At 40.6% G+C, this 21230-nt stretch overlaps 1 protein-coding gene across 7 annotated transcripts in view; it reads left to right on the plus strand.

The window, feature by feature from the left end:
- The window catches only part of LOC149238645 (splicing factor U2af large subunit A-like), a 463993-nt gene that overhangs the window by 317902 nt on the left and 124861 nt on the right, over positions 1-21230 (plus strand). For 5 of the 7 annotated variants that reach the window (XR_016246387.1, XM_089373125.1, XM_089373130.1 and 2 more), the window contains 4 exons: positions 10854-10929; positions 11073-11161; positions 11252-11321; positions 11509-11634. Coding sequence is in view for 6 of the 7 variants with exons in the window: in XM_089373125.1 (XP_089229251.1) it covers positions 10854-10929; positions 11073-11161; positions 11252-11321; positions 11509-11634 (361 nt within the window). In the remaining variant the exon portion in view is untranslated. The remainder of the gene's footprint in view (positions 1-10853; positions 10930-11072; positions 11162-11251; positions 11322-11508; positions 11635-21230) is intronic. The other 2 variants (XM_089373126.1, XM_089373127.1) reach the window with 2 other exon arrangements.

A 21230-nucleotide genomic window follows, 5' to 3' on the forward strand; every position in this document is an offset into this window, starting at 1 on the left:
CACCTTCACCACATGCCTCGGTCAACAACCAAAAAAGGGCAGTAGAACGCATTTATTATTATAAAGTCTGGGGTTCAGGGGGTCTGCCAACAAACTCAAATATTGATCCAGGTGGTGATCCGGAAGTCGAGAGTCCATGCTGCTGGTACTCAATGATGCTACTCGATGCTGTCGATGCCGGTACTCAATGCCAGTACTACACGCTTTCAATGCCAGGTTTCTATTTACTCAATCCCAAGAGGCGAAACAGTCGATCCAGTCGATCATTCCCAGGAGGTACCGATTGATGGTTGCCGATAGATAGCCCCCGTTTAAAATACCCGGAAAATATACCCTCATTCCCAATCATAGCCCATAGCAGCCATACCTCGACCTCACTTAATGCTATGGAACACACGTACCTCGAATGGATCCATCCATGGCGATCATTACTTACGATTCACCTGTTTTGAGAAGTTGATGAGCCCTTGTATAATAACATATATAATGCAACCTTACTGACCCTTCATCTTTCAAGAAAGGCGTTCCCCTGATTCACCTGCATTCCCTAGATTCCCCGATACAAACGCTTTCCCCCATTCATTTGCATACCGCATCCCGCCCGCATACCAGTCTCCCTCCCGTTCTCCCGCATACCCGCTTTCTTTTCAATCCGCACCTGCATTCAATGTGGTTGGTGGGGCGCTCCGGAAGGATACAAACTTACCCGATAGAGAAGGAAGGATCCGTCATAGTTGTGATTCAGTCAGTTATACAAAGTTTTTTTTGTTCAAGCCCCGTTCAATACGCAGTCTCCCATTCTTACATTCCCCAGTCAATCCCCATTCCGTTCGCATTCCCCCATCCCCACTTTATCACATTACCACTTACCATACCCGCGTTCAGTACGCCTGCCTTCCACCGTCACCCAGGAGAGCCCAGTACGCGTAAGGATGGATGGAAGGAGGATACCACACAGGAAGGACACATATTGTCGAAGAAGGAAGGACCTTTTAGTTATTTTCATTTGATACTCTTTGAAAAACCCGGCGGGACTAAGATGCCGGGGTAGGGAGGTCTTCGATATTAGTGGGACGACGGACGGATCCTGACTTATGAACCGAGCATGTTTGTGAGGGAGGTGGTCACCGATTATGAGTTTCAATTCATTTGGTGGATTCATTAAATCGACGGACAACATAGTGTGACGTGGAGCCAACGGAAGGAGCGAAACTGACCCAAGAGAGAAGGACATAACAGTAAGTTACCCATAGATTTGTGATTCTGTAAGTTACCCAGAAGTGAATTGTCCATCCATTGGCCAAAACCATCTCTGATGTATGCTGTTTCCGTCTGTTGGCCCTTGACCTACTCACCTCAAACTATGTTATCAATCAATTGAATAAATTGAATCAATCAGTGCCGGTGCGCCTCTCTCAGAAGACTAATTAGTTTTTCCTCTGTCCGCTCCTTCCGGCCAGCATCTCATCATCAGACTAATCCAATCCAATCTGTTTAACTCAATGGATCTGAATGAGTACTAAATGTGCAACCTCATTGTGTAACCTCATATAACCTCAACATATAACGTAACTTCATCGGGTAACATCATTGTGTAACCTACCCCTATGTGTACCTTTATGTGTCTCTGTAGGAGTAGCCCCATGGATTAGGCCCATTGAGTCATTTATTAGTCCCCTGTAGATTAGGCCCCTCCCTATGAGTAGCCGTAATAACTCCTGTTCCGTATTGATCAGTAAGGCTGCCAATGCTCAAGCTGTCATTCGTCCGTCCGTTGGACCACCCCTCTCGAAGAATATGGGCCCTAAATCAAGATCTCTCCAGGCAAGCATTTCCCACTTCCTCCTTATTGGCAACCACTGGCTATTAGCAACCTCCTTATTGGTTCCAAAATGGAAAAGAAGACATCGAAACCTGGCATTGAAACCTGGCACTTCCTTCATTGAATACTAACATCGAGTGGATCAACTATTGGCAGACTGGCAATGACGGGCGGGGATGGGCTATTGGTTCACAAAAAGAAAAGAAGGCGTTGCCTCTTGGGATCGACTACCTGCAATGATAACTGTCAATGACTGGTGGTTGTCTATGAGTGTATGTATGATTCTAAGCGGGTGCATCATATATAACGAGCTTTAGTAAATCACTCTTGGCAAGGTATAACAGCAAATAGCTCTGTCCCATCCATGCACATAGTAAATATTCACCGTACATAGTTTTTATTGGCCCGCCCCCTGCCCCATCCACTAACTGCTATTAAACTCCCTAACTAACTGTAGCAACACGTATGTCTAGCCATTGTATCCTCGTATGGCGGCATGGGTTCCTTCCTTCATATACTCTATACGCTATGATGAAGGGGCAAGGGAATCCTGGTTATTGTAGAGAAACGAACTTAAAGGGCCTATTTCAGTAATAAGAAAATCCATTTATGTGCCCCGATGATGTTGGATTCCTTCCTCGAACCCCTCAAAATGAAGAGCGGAGCGGGAAAAACACCAATATGGTGGAAAAGGTTTTTCAATCTGGTCGGTCCCACAACAAAACAAACATGGATTCCACTGGTTGTTTATTTAGGGAATGGGATAGGGAATGGGAAGGTCCCGGAGGGGCTTGCGCTTCCTAGTGCAAGGAGGATCACCTCTTTAATGGAAAAGGTAAACGTAAAGATGCGCGATATGATAGATTATTGCGATGTATTGATTTTATGTCTGTTGAATCCTCAATATGACTGTGGGTACTTTTACTAGGAGGGACTACGCCAAGGGACTCAGCAATGTACAACACTGGCTATGATGGGAACTATGACAAGAAGGGAAGGGGTTTATCAACAATGATCAAATCAAAGTACTCCCTGAAAAGTAATTCCCCGTCTATCTCTCGGCAATGCCAACTGGGTTCTGACTATCTCCTGGCTTCTATCTATCGGTGACCCTATATCTGTCAATTACTTCTGGCAATGAGGGGCTCTGCTCTATGGCAACAACTATTACTGGTTGTTTATCAATTTGTCACGCTAGCTAATAATATAAAAAGGAAGGGTCGAAGTCGACAGCGTTAGCGACGAGCTAAAGCTATGTTAATACCTAGTTACCATACTTATCTTCTTCGCTTCAGGCTCTGGGAGAAAGGAAAGGAAGGGAACTAGTGTCAAATGACAAGAATGGAGACTTAGTAACTTACTTACCTTAAGACCTTAAGGCACGAAACGGCATTCAAATAATGGAGACAAGAGCTTATTCGCTAGAGCTAAGGGGACACAAGTGGAAAGAAATGCTCTTACTTATATTGGTTCTATCGGTTCAACCTGCAGCAGACACCATTACCGATACCCAGTTGTACGTGCCCAGTTGTCTACAGGTGGCGATGCTGGTAGTCGATCCAAGAGGTGATCCAGGTGTTGATGCTAGTCTTTTCCAGTCGGCAGTATGAGCAAAAAAGGTGCAGCTTAGCATTTAAGTCTCATTGCTTGAACCCCTGCTCAGTGCTCAATCTAAGCGCTCAATCCCCCATGACCTTTTGTACGTGACCAGTTATCAATTTATACTCGCATCTCTATGCTTCACTTTGCCATTGTAGTAATTTGTCATCTGAATATGCAATCTTTAGCTCTGGGCTTTCTCTTGTTCAAAGAATGGATAAAAAAAAACCTCTCTAGCTTCTTCGCTTACGCTCAGGGGACTTATTCTTCGCTTTAGCTTTTGGCATGGGGGATGAGAACAGGACAGGTAACAAACGTGGGATAACCATCACCTAATTCCTGGGCACGGGGGATCTACGGCTGGTCACGTCCAACTGGTAACGGGGAATTATCTCCGATGGGTGAGCCTATAAAAAATTACCTCATGTCTATGTCTAATGGGTTAATACCATTGGTAAGGGGGTAGGCAAGCTGTCTCTGCTTGTAGTGCTGTTGGGATTCCTACTGTCCTGTCTTATACAGGTGCTTATGGTTCAGCAGCTCAGTAGTAACTGTGTTCCGTCAGGTTCAGTGCCTTTCTTTCCCGATAGGGTCCTTCCCGATAGGGTTTTTCATTTCTTTTTCCCTTATCTTACGCTTCTTACTAAAGAGAATAGGCGCTACAATGAGGATCCTTATTACCTCAAGTGAATGCAATGACGACGATGGATGAGTTAGGGTGCCCTACATAGGCAGGTCTAATTGGTCTTTACCTTCTACGCTTATGGCTCACTCTTGAATGAAAGTGATTAGGTAAGTACTAGTAATAAAATATATATATATGTTATTGCGATCTCTACCTGACCCACCTCACCTGTCTCACTTGAATCTACCTATGGAAAATAACGAATTATTCACATTGCAATTTCTTCACCATAAAAAATACTGCGGAAGCAAAAATAGGAACTGAGAAATGCTGGCACACACATAAAAATGACACAATTATTTTTGGAAAATTGTTCTCGAAAAACCCAATGTGGAAAAACCGGTGCAGTAGTTGAGGGTTTTATTATTATGTAGCAGTAGAAATTCTGAGTACAATAAAATTAATCCAAACCGACGTTTCTATTTGAGAGAAATAATGACAAAAATATTTGAGGGAGTTTACCTTCCTCATGCAATCTTGCAACAAACTGAGCCTCAAAAATTGACTCTCCAAGCCTTTATGCGGGTCCGTTTGCGCAAGCCTACACGCACTAGACAAAATCTCTCTGAAGATGACGTCCTGCTTATTGCTGCCTCTGGAAGTGATTTTCCCACCTCTTGGAAATTTTCCCGGCCACTGGAAGCTTAATCGACCCCTCCTGGCTGAATCGAGTTGCCTCTTGAGGCTACTGTGAAACCCCTATGCAACCTCTTGAATAATAATTTCGGGCTCCTCTTTGACTCTGTGTTGCCCCTTTGCCACCTACTACTCGACCACTAGCTCGATTTCTATGTTGAATCACCTGCGACTGGAAAATTGAACTGCCTTGATCACTGAGTATCTGCAACTGGTGTGTTCTCCATCTACCTATCGACTTCCTCTTATAATCTCCTGTTAGGACTCCAACGACCATGATTAAAACTTAATCGATGGTTGAGATCATCTCCAAGTCGATCCGTGTGAGTTTCTAGAGAATTCTCACCTTTCTCAATTAATTACTATTAATTAACCAATTTTCCTAAGTTAGACTTAGGAAAAATTTAAATGATGGTCAATTAATTTAATTGATCCATATCTAGGTGGAATTTCCAAAAATGATTTCTGGGTTTTGGAAAACTTCTGTGTTTTAACCTCTCCACAAAGTTTTGAGACTAGAACACCATCCGATGCTACAAAAACTAACGCTCCCTCTTAATGAGGAAGGTGTTCTCTGGCACTGCATTACTGCTATAACACCCTGTCTCTACATCATCCTTCCATAGATGCTGTTGATGTTTGAAAACTGTAGCTTCCTGCCACTGTCCATCAACCACTGCACTAACTCTAATTCATTTGCTACTGACTGTAGCTGAACCATGCTACATCTGTGTTGTCGCTGACACTGCACTGTACAACCTATACTAGGGTCAACTTTGCATCTGCACTACAACCCAACTAACATCCCTCTCACTATTGCTGCTATTGCTGCAACTGAGAAGCATCCAAAATACTCTAATTGAATCAACTGTGTCTGTCCTGTGACTGTCTCTTGAGTCTCTGATTGCTACTATCGTCTGCTCTGTCCACTGGGGAATCTGCGCTGTTGTTGATTCTGCATTGTGCCTCTTGCATTACAGTCAACACTGCTCTGCGCTCCTCAACATTTGATTACAACTAGTCTGCAATTGTCACACTAGAACTGACTGCACCAACTGACACTTATCCTCTTGCTACTAAATATTGTGGGCCCCTGTAGCAAGGGTAATGATCCATGAGGAAATACCATCCGATACTCACCCCAACGGACCCTGCCCAAATCTTTGTGCAACTCTGGGATTAAACCTCCATATCATCCCACCTCTCTTCTAGAGGTAAAGCTACATACATGGCAAAATCTTCCTCTAGTCTAGAGGAAAGATTATCAATCTCTGCTGGAGTTGTCACTTGATCCTGCTTCTCCTTCTTGTCCTTTTTCCTTTGAGGACACTTGAGTACTGTAGTGGCCAAACTTGCCACACCTAAATCACCTGATCTTGGACAAATCCTCCTTCTTCTTACTCTCTCCCTGCGAGCCTTGTCCCTATCTGGGACCTTTTGCTTTCCCTTTCGATTTAAGGGCCACATTGTCTTCCTCCTTCACATCCTTCGATCATTTGGGGCTACTGCTGCTGACGGAGCTCTTTACTAGAGCTAACCTCATCTCCTCTTGTGAGAGATATATCCACATTCGATCCCACCCGGGCAACGTATCTCGTCCCAAAATGCCTTGGACGAAATTCTCCCAATCCTCGGTGACACTGTTGAGGGCAAACCTCACCATTTATGTAGGTGGAGGCGTCTCTCCTACAACTGCAAGCTCATCCCCAATATTCTTAAGTTTGGTGAGAGAGGGGTTAATGCCTTCACCCTTCTGCATCCTAGCATTCCTCATCTTTTCCTTCAGGAACATCTTCCGCTCACTGTTTTAAAAACCGACCATTTCGACTCTGATTCGGTCGAGTTGGTCCGAGTCATAGCCCAACCGGGTCGACTCGGCCTTTGAACCGGACCGGCTAGCCGGGTTGTTACCGAGCAGGCCAAGTTGGCTAACGACTCGGCTGGCTCGGTAACCGTGGTCGGTCTAGTCAATTCAGCGGCATTTTTTTTAAATTTCATTTTGGGGACTCCCTGGGCTTCCCTATCCGACTCATGGGTTTCCCTGTCTGACTCTGATCCCTAGTATTGATATGCTATTCATGGTAATGTTAAATTTTTAAAGTAAAAGTGACATTCTCCTTAATCTTCATTTTCATCTTTTTACTTAAATTTTTAACATTACCATGAAATGGCTCAGGATGTTTGAGAGTGGTTCTGGCCTCAATGAATTTCATATGGAGAAAGTAGAATTTTAGATTTCATTCAAAATCTAGCAGACTCATCAGTTTTTCAGGATTTCAGGATTGGGGGATTGCAATGTTTCCATTGAATTTTGTCATGTATTAGGGTATGGAACTCGTATTTAATCAAGAGCACCAATCCCTCTATGTACCTTGATATTAGTGACATTGGTTGTCAAACTACTCCGGGATTCGCTCCCAAACCGGGAGCTTCTAAAAATGTTGCTCCTGCTCCTGTTTTCACTCCCGCTCCCCGCTTTTGCTCCCGCTCCCAAGTAACACTGAGCTAGATGATGTTGGCAACTCTAGCAGTAGCCAGTAGTATTGGTCACAAACTTTTGTTGTAGAGGCCATTTCTAGCCTCCTTGGTTATGTGTTTTTGTTTTGATCTCTATATCATCATCATATATGTATTGGACAGTGCACTAGGTACCATTTTGATATAATGGATATATTCATGAGCCTACTGTGATCATATGTTGTCTTCTATCTATATTGTAATGTTGTGTGTTTGGAAACATGAATGAAAGCTTTAAAATTATGTGTTTTTATAAAAAATAAATATTTAATGTATTTTTTACAATGACCGAGTCATTGAAATCGAGGCAGCCAAGTTGATACCGAGTCGGAGTCGACTCTCGGCCGAGTCAGAGTCGGAGTTGGAGTTTTAAAACATTGCTTCCGCTGCTCGGAAGGATTTTGGTACAGTCCTATGAGAGCATCCCACATTTCCTTGGTCGTGTTCTTGGTTGCTATGTGTGTCTATATGATCTTGAACTCCATTGAGAATCATCTGCTTCGCCTTGGCCATTTCCTTTTTGAAATTCACTGGTTGCTGCTAGTTTGTTGGTTTTGCCACAACATTATTTGCATAAGTCTTTAGACCATGCTCATTTAGTAGAAAGGAAATCCTGGCCTTCCAAATGATATAGTTGGATGCACCATCCAATCTGTCTTGATCTCTAAGTTCTGCTGTGGCCATTTCTGCAAAAACTCGTCCTGATGTAGAAATCTCCCTCCTTCCCCTACTTGGCTGCTAGAATTGCTATTCACACTCCTTCTTGGAGTAAGAAAATCTACTTGCTGCAACTGAAAACTTTTCGATTTCTGAAGCTAGAAACCCTATGAGAGAAACTCCCTCTGTGTGTGCACTTTCTCTTCCACTTGACATTGAATTTGCACTAGCAAATCGCTGCAAACCCTCTGTGCCTAGAAAAGAAATCTACTCTACGAAAATACTGAGTTGCTGCTCCCTCTGGCTGTTGGAATCGCTTCCCCGGATAAATTGAACTTTCTTTCCACCTGCAATTGGAAAATCGAACCATGTCCAACAATTCCCACTGCCTGGCTAAGCATTGCAACCCTTGAAAACTTTGTCTTGCTACTCCCTCTGAACAACAAAATTTTCCCTCTTTGTATTTGAGCCTCCTGTCTATCAAATATGCTCTGATACCATGTGGAAAATTCCTTGAAATGAAACAACTGAAAATAATTCTTCTAACTGATAAATTAATTATGCAGTGTATTTTGTTTACGACAAAATAATGAATTTTTCACACTCCAATTTCTTCACCACAAAAAATACTGCGGAAGCAAAAATAGGAACTGAGAAATGCTAGCACACACATAAAAATGACACTTTTTTTTGGACAATTCTCCCAGGAAAAAACCGAATGTGGGAAAACCAGTGCAGCAGTTGGGTGTTTTATTATTATGCAGTAGCATAAATTTTGAGTACAATAAAACGATGCCAAACTGATGTTTCTATCTGAGAGAAACGCTGGAAAAAATATCTAAGGGAATTTACCCTCCTCGTCAAGGAATTCCGCAAGAAACTAAACCTGAAAAACTAGCTCTCCAAACCCTTGGGCAGGCCCATCTGCATTGCCTCTGCTCAGGCCTACACGCACTAGGTGGAATCTACCTCTGAAGATGACATCCTGCCTATTGCTACCTCTGGAAGTGATTCTCTCGGCCTCCTGGAAATTTTCCCAGCCATTGGAAGCTGAATCGACCCCTCTTGGATGAATCGAATTGCCTCTTGAGGCTACTGCGCAACCTCTTGAATAATAATTCTGGCCTCCTTTTCTGACTCTTCCGGAACTAGAAACTCCTCCGGAAAATCTCTGTGCTGCCCCTCTACGACCTACTACTCGTCCACTGGCTCCATTTCTTTGTTGAATCACCTGTTACTAGAAAATTAAACTGCCTTGATCATTGATTATCTGCAACTGGTGTGGTCTCCATCTACCAATTGACCTCCTGTTTTAATCTCCAGTTGGGACTCCAATGACCACGATTAAAACTTAATCGATGGTTGAGATCATCTCCAAGCCGATCTGTGTGAGTTTCTAGAGAATTCTCACCTTTTTCAATTAATTAATATTAATTAACCAGTTTTCTTAAGTTAGACTTACGCAAAATTTAAATAATGGTCAATTAATTTAATTGAGCTATCTTTGGGTGGAATTTCCAGAAACGATTTCTGGGTTTTGGATCACTGTTGTGTTTTAGCCTCTCCACAAAGTTTCAAGACTAGAACACCATCCGATGGTACAAAAACTAACATTTTCCACTTTTTGCTCATGAGCTTGTTTGTTGATGTATATTTGGCTCAGAGATGGATTGCACTCTATGCTATTTTGGTTATGTGCTTTGTGCACCCTTACATGTTATATAAATCAAAACTTGTAACTTGTGGACCTGTGGTTGATGAAGATTGTAACTACTAGATGATTGATGTTATATGGTTTAATCCAAGTTTTTATGCTTTTTATAACTAATTCATCATTCTACATGCTTTTGTTGACATATATGCATCAAATTATATAAAATTATATATTATGTAAAATTCACTCCCGATTGGCTGCCAACCCAGGAGCTTTTGAAAATGTCGCTCCCCGCTCCTGCTTCCGCTGCTGCTCCCCGCTTCCACTCCCACTCCCACTTCCGCTGCTGCTCACCGCTTCCGCTCCCGCTCCCAAGCAACCTTGCTTTTACCTAAAATGCAAAATGTTTTGGGCAAGAGCTGAAATGTGTGACTGGTGCTTGTGGATGCTGAATTGCTGTTTCATAAGAATGGAAATCGTCCCAAAATTTTGGTGGCTTTTCTTTTCCCTTTCATTGTGTGTGATAGGGAATGATGTTTTTGGGGACCTCTAGAAGCATTTCCAGTAATTTAGAATTTAAGCAAAGTTACAGATAAGGATGCTTTGTCAAAAGACCTGAGCTGAATCACTTCCTGGCTGTTATGAAATAATGCAGTCTAGTTGTCTATTACCAAATCACTGATATGGACAACCTGGATGGAGATGCAGGCTCGGAAAAATCCAGGAGGTGTGCCTAAGACAGGGTTCTAATATTTTTGCTCAAATTTGGACAGAAAACTTTTCTAGCAATTTTCTTGTCCTGTCACTGCTTCATCACCTCCAATAGAACTACTGGAGTCTCACTTTGCGTTTTGCTCGACTTGTCCTTGGCCCATATTGATGAAGTGATGAAACCAATTGATAAGTGCACACATAAGAACTAACCATGGGGGAGTAAATAACTTTTGTTTTTCAATATCTGTATGTTAGACAATAACATATATTTATAATACAAAGTCATTTCAAGATTTGGATACTGTAAGGTATTTAATAGATTCTCATTTTTTCATAGATCTAGCCTAAAATAGACAGATAGTTTAATAAGATTTTCTTACATGAGGAGTTCTAAAAGATCTTAGTGCTAAAAATAGACTTGAATAAACGATGCCCGGTATCCAAGTTTTGGCCAATACAGTTCTCTGGTTTGGGTACTTCTTGTGGTTCAGGTTTTATTTAGCTTTGTAGCGTAATGATGTCTTTGTGTGTTTGCATGATGTATATTAAGTATCTAAAGTATTTTGCAGGCCTTTACGTGGATTTGATCTCGTTAAAGATAGAGACACTGGAAACTCAAAAGGTTATGGTTTCTGTCTATACCAGGTGTGTTTCTTCTGCTTTTGTGATAGGTTATCAAAATTGCTATTTTCTCTGGTTTCTATTTCAAGTTTATTATCTGCAATAATCTGCATGAGAATCTCTCTGGTTTGACATACCTGCAAGACTAATGACTTATAATGTTTCAGGATCCCGCTGTAACAGACATTGCCTGTGCTGCACTTAATGGTTTAAAAATGGGTGACAAAACATTGACTGTTCGTCGTGCTACAGTCAGGTAGAGATTCACAAGATGTCATACTACATTTGTGAAAGGGTTTCTCTTTTCACCTGTACCTGATTGTTTATAATGTATTATTCTTTCAAGTAGCAGCAACCAATCAAAACCAGACCAAGGAAATTTCTTAGCACAGGCGCAGCAGCATATAGCTTTCCAGGTATTCCTTATAGTTGTATTCTGAAATGATTTCATGCAATAATGCCATCTCATAACACATCCATACTTTCAAAATTGTTTTAAACTTAATATGACATTCTTAATAGATTGTCACTCATGCTGCAGAAACTTGTATTTTTGTTTTAACTTAATATGACATTCTTAATAGATTGTCAGTCATGCTGCAGAAACTTGTATTGCAAGGTGGCAGTGTCAGTACACCATTGCCTGGAGTTCCTGTTTTGTTTTCTGGCATGGCTACTGGAGATTCTGGTTCTTTGGAAATGCCAAGCAATGTTGTTTGCTTGACTCAGGTATCTGACATTTCATCTGAATTTCTTTGCATGGGAGAGAGATAGGGAACATATATGATTAGAAGTATGATATTGACATTCAAATCCACATGTTTGGCTGTGAGGGACCAGGGTTGACTTGGATACTAGTAAATTGCATGTTATTGTTCATTTGACCCACGTGGTTTTTATAATTAAAAGCTAAAGTTCACATACCTCATGCATGTTTAGCTGAGATTTTTGGTCATTGCCTTCATAATAGAGGGTAATTGCTACCTTTTTGCGCTCGAGGAAACTTTTTTGTTACATGGTATGCGTGAGATCAAACACTTATAAGTCTGCTGGCCACACCTTTAGATTCTTCATTCACTTTTCCTGGTTTATCAAAACTCAAAACATGTTCTCCTTGTTGAATTATCGACTTGTTAGACATGAAATCCTGACTTCCTAGAAACCTTTAAGAACTATAGAATAAAATTGTGAAAATTTCAAGAATCTGTGCCTAATGCAAATTCAAAAACTTCACCTCATTTATTTCATTCTTTGAGGTTTCCTGGATTTATTCCTTCCAAACATTTCAGCCTTATGGTTGAATCTGAAATGTAAATTACAGCAGTATATATTTCACTTCAGTCCAACAAAATATATAAGGCATGCCAAGAAAATAAACACCCAACAAATGTATTTCAATGGAACTACGTTTCCTGCCCTAAGGGCACAATCCCCAACATACAACAGATCTGAAAACCACTTATAAACAACATATTTGGTACAGCCACAAATCTACCCTCTTAGCTTATGTATATTTGTCAAATCACTCAATCAAATATGCTTACCGCTGTGTTAAATCAACCTACATAACCAGCACTAGAAACTACTCAATCACCGTGAGAACGTAAGGCTTAAGCTGAAAACCAGATGTGCAAGTGCATAAAGTTTGGAAATCAACACACTTTATATATATGCAAGAAAGAAGTTACAACTACATACCAACAGATTCTCATAAGTTGGTACAAGATAGTTCGTGAAGCTTATCACAAGCTAGGGTTCCCCTTTGCAGGTAAACTCTAGCTAGTGATGCATCCACTTTCAATAGCAAATCCTATCCAATGAAAATAATTAGCAAGATATTACACCAAGCTATTCCTAACCAACTCCAAAGGCTTAACAACAAGCTAGCTGTTAGTTCCTGTAGCATTGGATGTGTTCTAGCCACGAAATTTGGTGGAGAGGCTAGAATACATGAGATCTCCAAAACCCAAAAATCGTTTATGGAAATTCCTCCTAGAGACGACTTAAGTAGATTGTTAACCGATTTTTAAATATTTCCTAAGTCTAAACTTAGGGAATATGGTTAATTAATCATAATTAAGTCAGTCAAGGTGCGAATCATCTAGAAACTCACACGGATCGACTCCAATATGATCCTAGCCATTGATTAAGATTTAATCTTGGCCGTTGATGCTCCAATAGTGGATTATAAGGGGAAGTCGATGGACACTTGGAGAAGATACGCCAATAGTTCGATTTCCTTGGCAAATCGATTTCCAGAAAGCAGCTGGAGAGCCAGAGATTGAAGCAAAGATAGTGAGGGGCATAGACAATGATCCAGAGGAATTTTTTCAGATCTAGGGAGGCAACAACAAGGGGCCGAATTATTCCCTGTGAGGCAGCACAAAAGACTGCACAATTGCTTCAGAGAAGCAATTCAATTTAGCCGGAGACATTCGTTTTTAGTTCCAGAGGTCGAACAGAGGGTCCAGAGTGTCGGAGAAGCGATTTCCTCAGCAAAGATAGGGATAATGACTTCATCAGAGGCAGTTCAAAGGCTAGACGTCATAGGGTTTGCGTAGAGTAGTGCAGAGGGTCTAGGAGGATGAGTTTCTAAAGAGAAGTTGTGTCGGGATTGCTTGTGGAAGAAGGGTAATTCCCTCAGATAATTTTGCCCAGATTTTCTTGCTTTTTGGATTTCCAGTTGGGCATCCATACATTGTACTCAAATTTAACTGCTGCATAAGTTAGGGTTCCCCTTTGCAGGTAAACTCTAGCTAGTGATGCATCCACTTTCGATAGCAAATCCTATCCAATGAAAATAATTAGCAAGATATCACACCAAGCTATTCGTAACCAACTCCAAAGGCTTAACAACAAGCTAGCTGTTAGTTCCTGTAGCATTGGATGTGTTCTAGCCATGAAATTTGGTGGAGAGGCTAGAATACATGAGATCTCCAAAACCCAAAAATCGTTTATGGAAATTCCTCCTAGAGACGACTTAAGTAGATTGCTAACCGATTTTTAAATATTTCCTAAGTCTAAACTTAGGGAATATGGTTAATTAATCATAATTAAGTAAGTCAAGGTGCGAATCATCTATAAACTCACACGGATCGACTCCAATATGATCCTAGCCATTGATTAAGATTTAATCTTGGCCGTTGGTGCTCCAACAGTGGATTATAAGAGGAAGTCGATGGACACTTGGAGAAGATACAACAATAGTTTGATTTCCTTGGCAAATCAATTTCTAGAAAGCATTCGGAGAGCCAGAGATTGAAGCAAAGACAGTGAGGGGCATAGACAGTGATCCAGAGGAATTTTTCCAGATCTAGGGAGGCAACAACAAGGGGCCGAATTATTCCCAGTGAGGCAGCACAAAAGATTGCGCAGTTGCTTCAGAGAAGCAATTCAATTTAGCTGGAGACAAATTCGTTTTTACTTCCAGAGGTCGGACAGAGGGTCGAGAGTGTCGGAGAAGCGATTTCCTCAGCAAAGATAGGGATAACGACTTCATCAGAGGCAATTCAAAGGCTAGACGTCATAGGGTTTGCGCAGAGTAGTGCAGAGGGTCCAGGAGGACGAGTTTCTAAAGAGAAGTTGTGTCGGGATTGCTTATGGAAGAAGGGTAATTGCCTCAGATAATTTTGCCCAGATTTTCTTGCTTTTTGGATTTCCAGTTTGGCATCCATACATTGTACTCAAATTTAACTGCTGCATAATAATAAAAACCCTCACTGTTGCATTGATTTTCCCACATTGGGTTTTTTCGGGGACAATTGTCCAAAAATGATGGTTTCAATTTTATTGTGTTCACTATTATTTCTGCAATATTTTATTTGTGAAGGTTGCAGTGTGATTTTTTTGATATTTGTCATACTAGATAAATTGTTAAAATAATTAACAATTAGAAAAATAAATTCGAGTTATCGCAATAGGATTTCAGTATTGAAATTTTCACATGGCATCAGAGCATGAGTGATCAACCAGGAAGATCAGAAGCGGAGAGGAGAATTTCGTTTTTCAGTAGGAGAAGCAGGCTGAAATTCTTGAGGCAGTGCAGTTCCTTGACAGAGAGGACGAGTCATTGGGGCAAAAAATTCGATTTTCAGCTGCAGGGGTGCAAAAAAATCGAATTGCCCGGGATTGTGATTCTAGCACTTAGAGAGAGCAGCCCTAGATTTTTGTTGAGCAGATTTCTGGTTGGGCGCAGAGGGTTTTGCAGCAGCAGAACTAGCGTTGGGTGGAAGAGAAAAACACACACAACAGAGGGAAAATTTCTCTTAGGGAACTTCGAGTCTCAGAAGTTCAATTTTTCCAGGAAAATTGGCAGTAGTGGCTAGCAAATCTACACATTCCAGAAGGGAGTGTGAGTAGCGGAGCATTAGCTAGGCAGAAGGAAAGCAAGGGTTTTCGATAGTTCTTGAGATGGCTACAGTAGGGCTTAGAGATCATGATAGGTTGGAGGGTTCTTCCAACTATGTCATCTAGAAGGCCATGATGTCCTTCTTGTTGGATGAATATGGCCTTAAGCTCTACATAGACAGTGTTGTGTCAATTCCCTAGGAAGCGGATCAACTAAAATAATATAGGAAGGAAATGGCGAAGGTGAAGCAGTTGATCCCGAATGGAATCCGAGACCATACAGACTCACACATGGCTGGCAACGAGAAGTACCCTAATATAGCCAAAGAAATGTGGGATGCTCTCTTTACGCTATATTAGGGCACTTCCGAGCAACGGAAGATGTTCTCGGAAGAAAAGTTGAGATGCATCAGGATACAGAAGGGGGAAGGCATAGATCCCTTCCTCACCATGATTCAGGAGGTCCGAGACTAGGTTGCAACTGTTGGGGTAGCACCTCAACCAACAGAGCTAGTGAGATTGGCACTGAATAATGTCATTGAGGAGTGGCAAGTTTTTGTCCAAAGTAGATTGGGTAGAGACAAGCTACCATAATGGGACAGCAGGAAGAGTTGAGGCATGCTCTGTTAAAGAGCTCCATCAGTGACAACAGTAGCAGCGGATTGAAGGTGGTAAAGGAAAATGTGGCCCTCGCATCAAAGAGTCCTATTGTCGCCCGGATTGTACAGGCACCGCAACAACTGCTCAAGGCAGTGGTTATCACTCTAATCCCTGCCCACTCCATTCTAGTTGTCTCCCAACATCAGGCTATTGGGGGTAGTGCCTATGGAAATGAGGTGGAGGAAAACAAGTCGAGAACCGACTTATTTGGGAGACACAGATGAGTGGCCTAACTACTCAGTAGAATTTAACAAGAATAATGATGAGATTAGATTTTAAGTATGAGGCGCCTTATGGAGTCACAATTTTTGCTTATTATAAATTGAAACCAAGTAACCAGATGGACACCCGTTGCTTAATATGATAGACTATCCTATATGATATGAAATTCCTAAGAGCTAGGTGTGATGCAAGAATGTTGGTAAATTTTAGATCAAATGCCTAATCTAAATGAAATCTCTTCCTTAACTGTTTTGAGAAACAATCTTTAGAGTAGGTTGTGAAATGAAAGCCAATGGGAAGCAGGCAATGGCCTGATTAACGATACCCCCCCTGTGTTCCACCCACTCAGTGCCTCTGGTGCTGCAAAGACTGTGGCTCTGACCACTGCAAGGTCACTGTGTTAACCACTAAAAAGAGTTGAATCCTTCAAGCTAATTGGAAAAGGGTTGTCCTAAGAGTCTATCAACCTAGCTTATGCCAGGAGGTAAGTTCTTAATGCAGGCTAGATCCTAGAATGCTTATGCAAGATAGATTGAGTGAACTTATCTTGAGTTAAGATTGGTTTATGTTATTTAAGTACTTAATGTGATTTTTCTTATAGCAAGAGTTCTTAACAATGATGAGATAACAATCTTAAACAAGGCAAATGCTTAAAGATACAAGTTGTTGGGAAAAACACTGAGAGGGGGATTGAATCAGTATTTTCAAATCAATAACTTTTTACATTTCAAATTCAGATTTCTATACGTGACTGTACTGAAAGGAACCCGCGTGTGTACGTGACTATTCTTAAGACAACTAGCGTATATCTAGTGAACTTATGATTCAATTAATTCATCATATGTTGGTCTTCAGCCAGTGCATCAATACTTTATTAAACATTAGATAAACAGTAACCATGTGCTGTAAGAACAAAATAAACCATCACACATAAGCAACACACATGAACACCAGGATTTAAGGTGGAAACCTAATGTGGGAAAAAAACCACCTGTTGCTGTCGTCTTTGTCTTCTTTTTAATATAAAGAAAAAGTTGTTTACAATCTTGTACTGGTGCAAACTCATACTAGTACACAGGCACCCACCTGTAGAAGGCTATAATCTTCCTTTGTTTTCCCCAGCTCCTACTAGAAGGGAGCTCCAACCCCCTGGTTCTTGTATTGGCGTAAATTTATACCAATATGCAGACACCAACTTGCAGAAGGCTACAACCTTCACTCGTTTTCCAGCTACTACTGGAAGGGAGCTCCAACCCCCTGATCTGATCACTAGCTACTACTAGCAGGAAGCTTCGACTTCCTCACTAAAGACTCTAACCCTCAACAACATCCATGGACCTCATTTCATGAATTTTCACAGTAGATCCACCTATTTCAACACATCATAACTTGTAGGCCACGTTTCATTAAATTTTCAGACTGGACCCATTGTCAACATTTAAGGTCAATATCAAAAATCAAACTGTAACTCATCACTGTAACACAGTCATCTACATCTGAATCAATTAATCACTGAAAGCCAATCATTAATCTTTGACATCAATTTCTGAATCAACTAATCATCAATTTTTGAATCAACCAATCACTGAACCTTTTGACAGAACTGAATCACCCAATCATCAATTTCTAATACAACTAAATCAACCATTTCTCAAAATCCAATCAACCGACACTTAATCAAAATTCAACCAATTAACTGGAACAGTCAGATCACTGTAACCAGTACACAGAACTGAACCTAGAATACTGCATCAACACACAAAATCAACTACAGTTCTGATCATTCAAATGCCAAAATGCATATGCTACTTCACTTAAGGCAACCCGTGTGCATGCATATGCGTTTTTTTGGAGAGAAACCCGCGTATAGATCTTGATATATTGAAAACTGAAAACTTGACCAGTGCAATTCTGAAAAGAATACAGAGTCATACTCAGATCTATTGCAACACTTTGAACCAATCACAGAACTGAATCTAATCTTCAATCACAGTCAGCAAGTAATCCTCACACTATTCATAGCCGCATTCAACTTCATCATTCCATTAGATCTACTTCAGACATTATCATTTAACCCAAATCAATCATGAGGGCATCATTGACAGACAACAAAGAAGCATCAACATTGATCAGATTGATCAGTCATTTATGAACAAAAATCCTTACTTTGTATATGCTACTTTGAAGAGGCCAACCTACGTGTATACATGCTTTTCCCGAGACCAACCAGCGTATAGATCTGCAAATTTTGACCTAAAATTGTGCAACTCTTCAAAACTTCAGAAAGACCCAGATCATAATATTCAGAGATAGAAGCATGCGTTAGGACTTCGATCTTGTCAATCCATGAGTAGATCATACAATGAGAAGTCATTTCAGCTCTCATTCATTAGTGCATAATTATTTCAGATCTATTGGATCTCATCCATCATCAAACTCTCAGGTGCATACTTAGTTTAGATCAAGCAAAGCATCAAAAACCCATAACATGCATATTTTCTTTTGATCTAACTCTTCATAAGATTTCCATCACTTGCACACACACACTTTGATCTTCATCACCTTATATAGTTTTAGCCTTTTTGAATACCTCGAGTCAAAACCATATTTATGTCGATGGTATTCTTTGACGGGATCAATATTCTTTGTCGCGCTCATTACTATGGGCCAATACCATGGTAAGAACCCATGGTATTTAGAATACCATGGTGAAAAAGCCATACACTACTTTTCTTCACTGAACTCGCATGCATACACGACTTGGCTTAACAGAACCCGCGTTTAGTTCTTGAACTTCCACCTTTATCATTCTTCTGAACCGATTCCTCTGAACTGTCATGCATTCTGTTATATCTGTACCATCATTTTGTCACTTCTGAACTGACCTGCGGATTCATGTAGTTACCATATACTTGTTCTGTTACAAGTGAGTTGCTGTCAAGGGCAACACATTCATCATAATGCCAACACAAGTGCCAATATTCAACAATATTCCACAAGATGCTTAGAAAATGCCAAATAACCAATGAAACTTAAGATGCCAAGTGCTTAAGATAAACAACCAAGATATCGAGGGCTCTTAAGATTATGACAATTATCCAATGATTCCTTAACAGTGGCACAATTAAATGTCAAAGACAATGATGCCAATTAGATTCCACAAGATCAAAGATTTAGAGCTTAAGTGTAGGAGTGCTTTTAGTGCAAAATTCAGAAATTTTTGTAAGCTTAGAATGAGACAAGCACGTGTTAGATCTCAATAATCAAATCAGCAGTAACTTCAGAAAATTTCAGCACTTTATTAGTGTTATGACAGCAGCAAGAAAGTTACTTTAGATCATAGATTTTACCCAACATATGAAGCATAAAATTTTCTAATGACCAGCAAAGGTAAATTTATGTGTTTAGCCCACTTTATGATGATGTATTTAGTGATATATCAGATCTGAAACAAGTTATTACAACAGTAAATAAACTAATAGATCAACAAGCTAATGATGCCACAACCAATGCCCTAAATGCCCAAAAATAGGAAAAATTTGCCAAACTTGAAAAAATCAATTTTTAGGGCTTTTAGAGAGTATGGGTCAGAAAATTCAGAACTGATTTAATAATTTATGCAGTAAATTCCAGTGAACAGAAAATTAGATCTAAGTTGCCCAAGTGGCCAAAATTCATGAAAATGTAGATTTTGCGATTTTAAGTGATTTTGACCAAGCTATATGTGATTTTAGGGCCTAATTATCACTATTATCACTGTTGTAATAAATCAGAGGCAAACTAAGGGTTTAGAGATCAAACTCTAGGCCCAAGATCTTGAAGATAAACTTGCCCAAATAGCATAAAATTTCTCCAATGATCTTGCACCTGTAAACACAAGTTTTTGAACAGCTTTCTCCTGCAAAATCACCAAGGAATCAGTCTTGAAAATTTCAGAGATGGAACAAGGGTAAGCTAGGGAAAAATAGTCCAAGGAAGGCCAATGCTAGGCCTACCAAGGCTATCGTTGGGGAAGGAGGAGGCTAGGAGGGAAGATTGGGGGTCAAAGAGGCAAGAGGAGGACACCAAGAGGCAACGCTGGAGGGAGAGAGGCTCAGAAAGCTTGACGTTGGGGTAAAAGAGGCAAACAACTAGGGTTTTAGGGCTAAAGGGCCCACGACTTGCCCTAAGGCAGCCGTCTAGGGTCTCAAAGGGAGGCCAAGGCTCCTCAAGCCCACAACCAGGCCAAATTTTCCCTTAAACCATCTGTGCAGGGGCTAAGAAAGGAGGTCGAGGCCCTCAGGGCTTACGCCCTACCCTAAAAGGGTAGAAAAGGCTGACGCTGAGGCTTTTTAGGCTAATGCAGGCCAAGGAGGGGAGACGTTGGCCCTAGGAGGTGTTGGATCTAGGCCCGAGCGGCTTGAAAAGTGAAACCATAACTTCAAAAAATTATCTCTTCCAGATTTGAATTTTGTTTCAAAATTTTCAGTGGATAGCCTGCAAAATTTTCTAGAGACTTAGATCTTACCCTCAAGGGCCTAGATCTAGCTCTACTTTAGCTTGGTCTCTTGATTCAACCTACAAAAATGAAAATAAGACACCCAAACCCAAAATATATACAAAAATTCTTAAAACCCCAAAACCTAAGTTAGAAAAAATAATTTACAAATTATATTTACAAAATTACAAAATATACAAGGATTTTGAAAATTAAAATTTTTGAGAAAAATATTTTTATGGCTTTTTCTTTTGATAAATAGCTAAAAACGCTTCAGAAACCCCATGCACACTATAGCCTTAGCGAAGATTTAATCCACCAAATAAATACTTAGGATCCAAGCAAAATGAATCTTGCCCACAGTTTGTGAACTTGGAGACCAAGGTCTGAAGTACCTGCAAACACTATGTATTTATCTCAAAATAATCGTATATAAGAACAACATACGAAGCCCGTAGTCAGTACATACCACAAATCAACGAACAAGTACACCTCGAGTTGCACCCCAAAGTCTTTATTATGATAGAAAAAATAGTTCCCGGTGGGACAATAGTTTACAAAAATGCTTCAACAACAATTTCTTAGCCATAAATCAAACGGCTAGAGACTCAAATGACTC

This window comes from Pinus tabuliformis, chromosome 8, assembly GCF_031772625.1.
Source record: "Pinus tabuliformis cultivar Carrire ecotype Pingquan chromosome 8, CPIR1, whole genome shotgun sequence".
NCBI lineage: Eukaryota > Viridiplantae > Streptophyta > Pinopsida > Pinales > Pinaceae > Pinus > Pinus tabuliformis.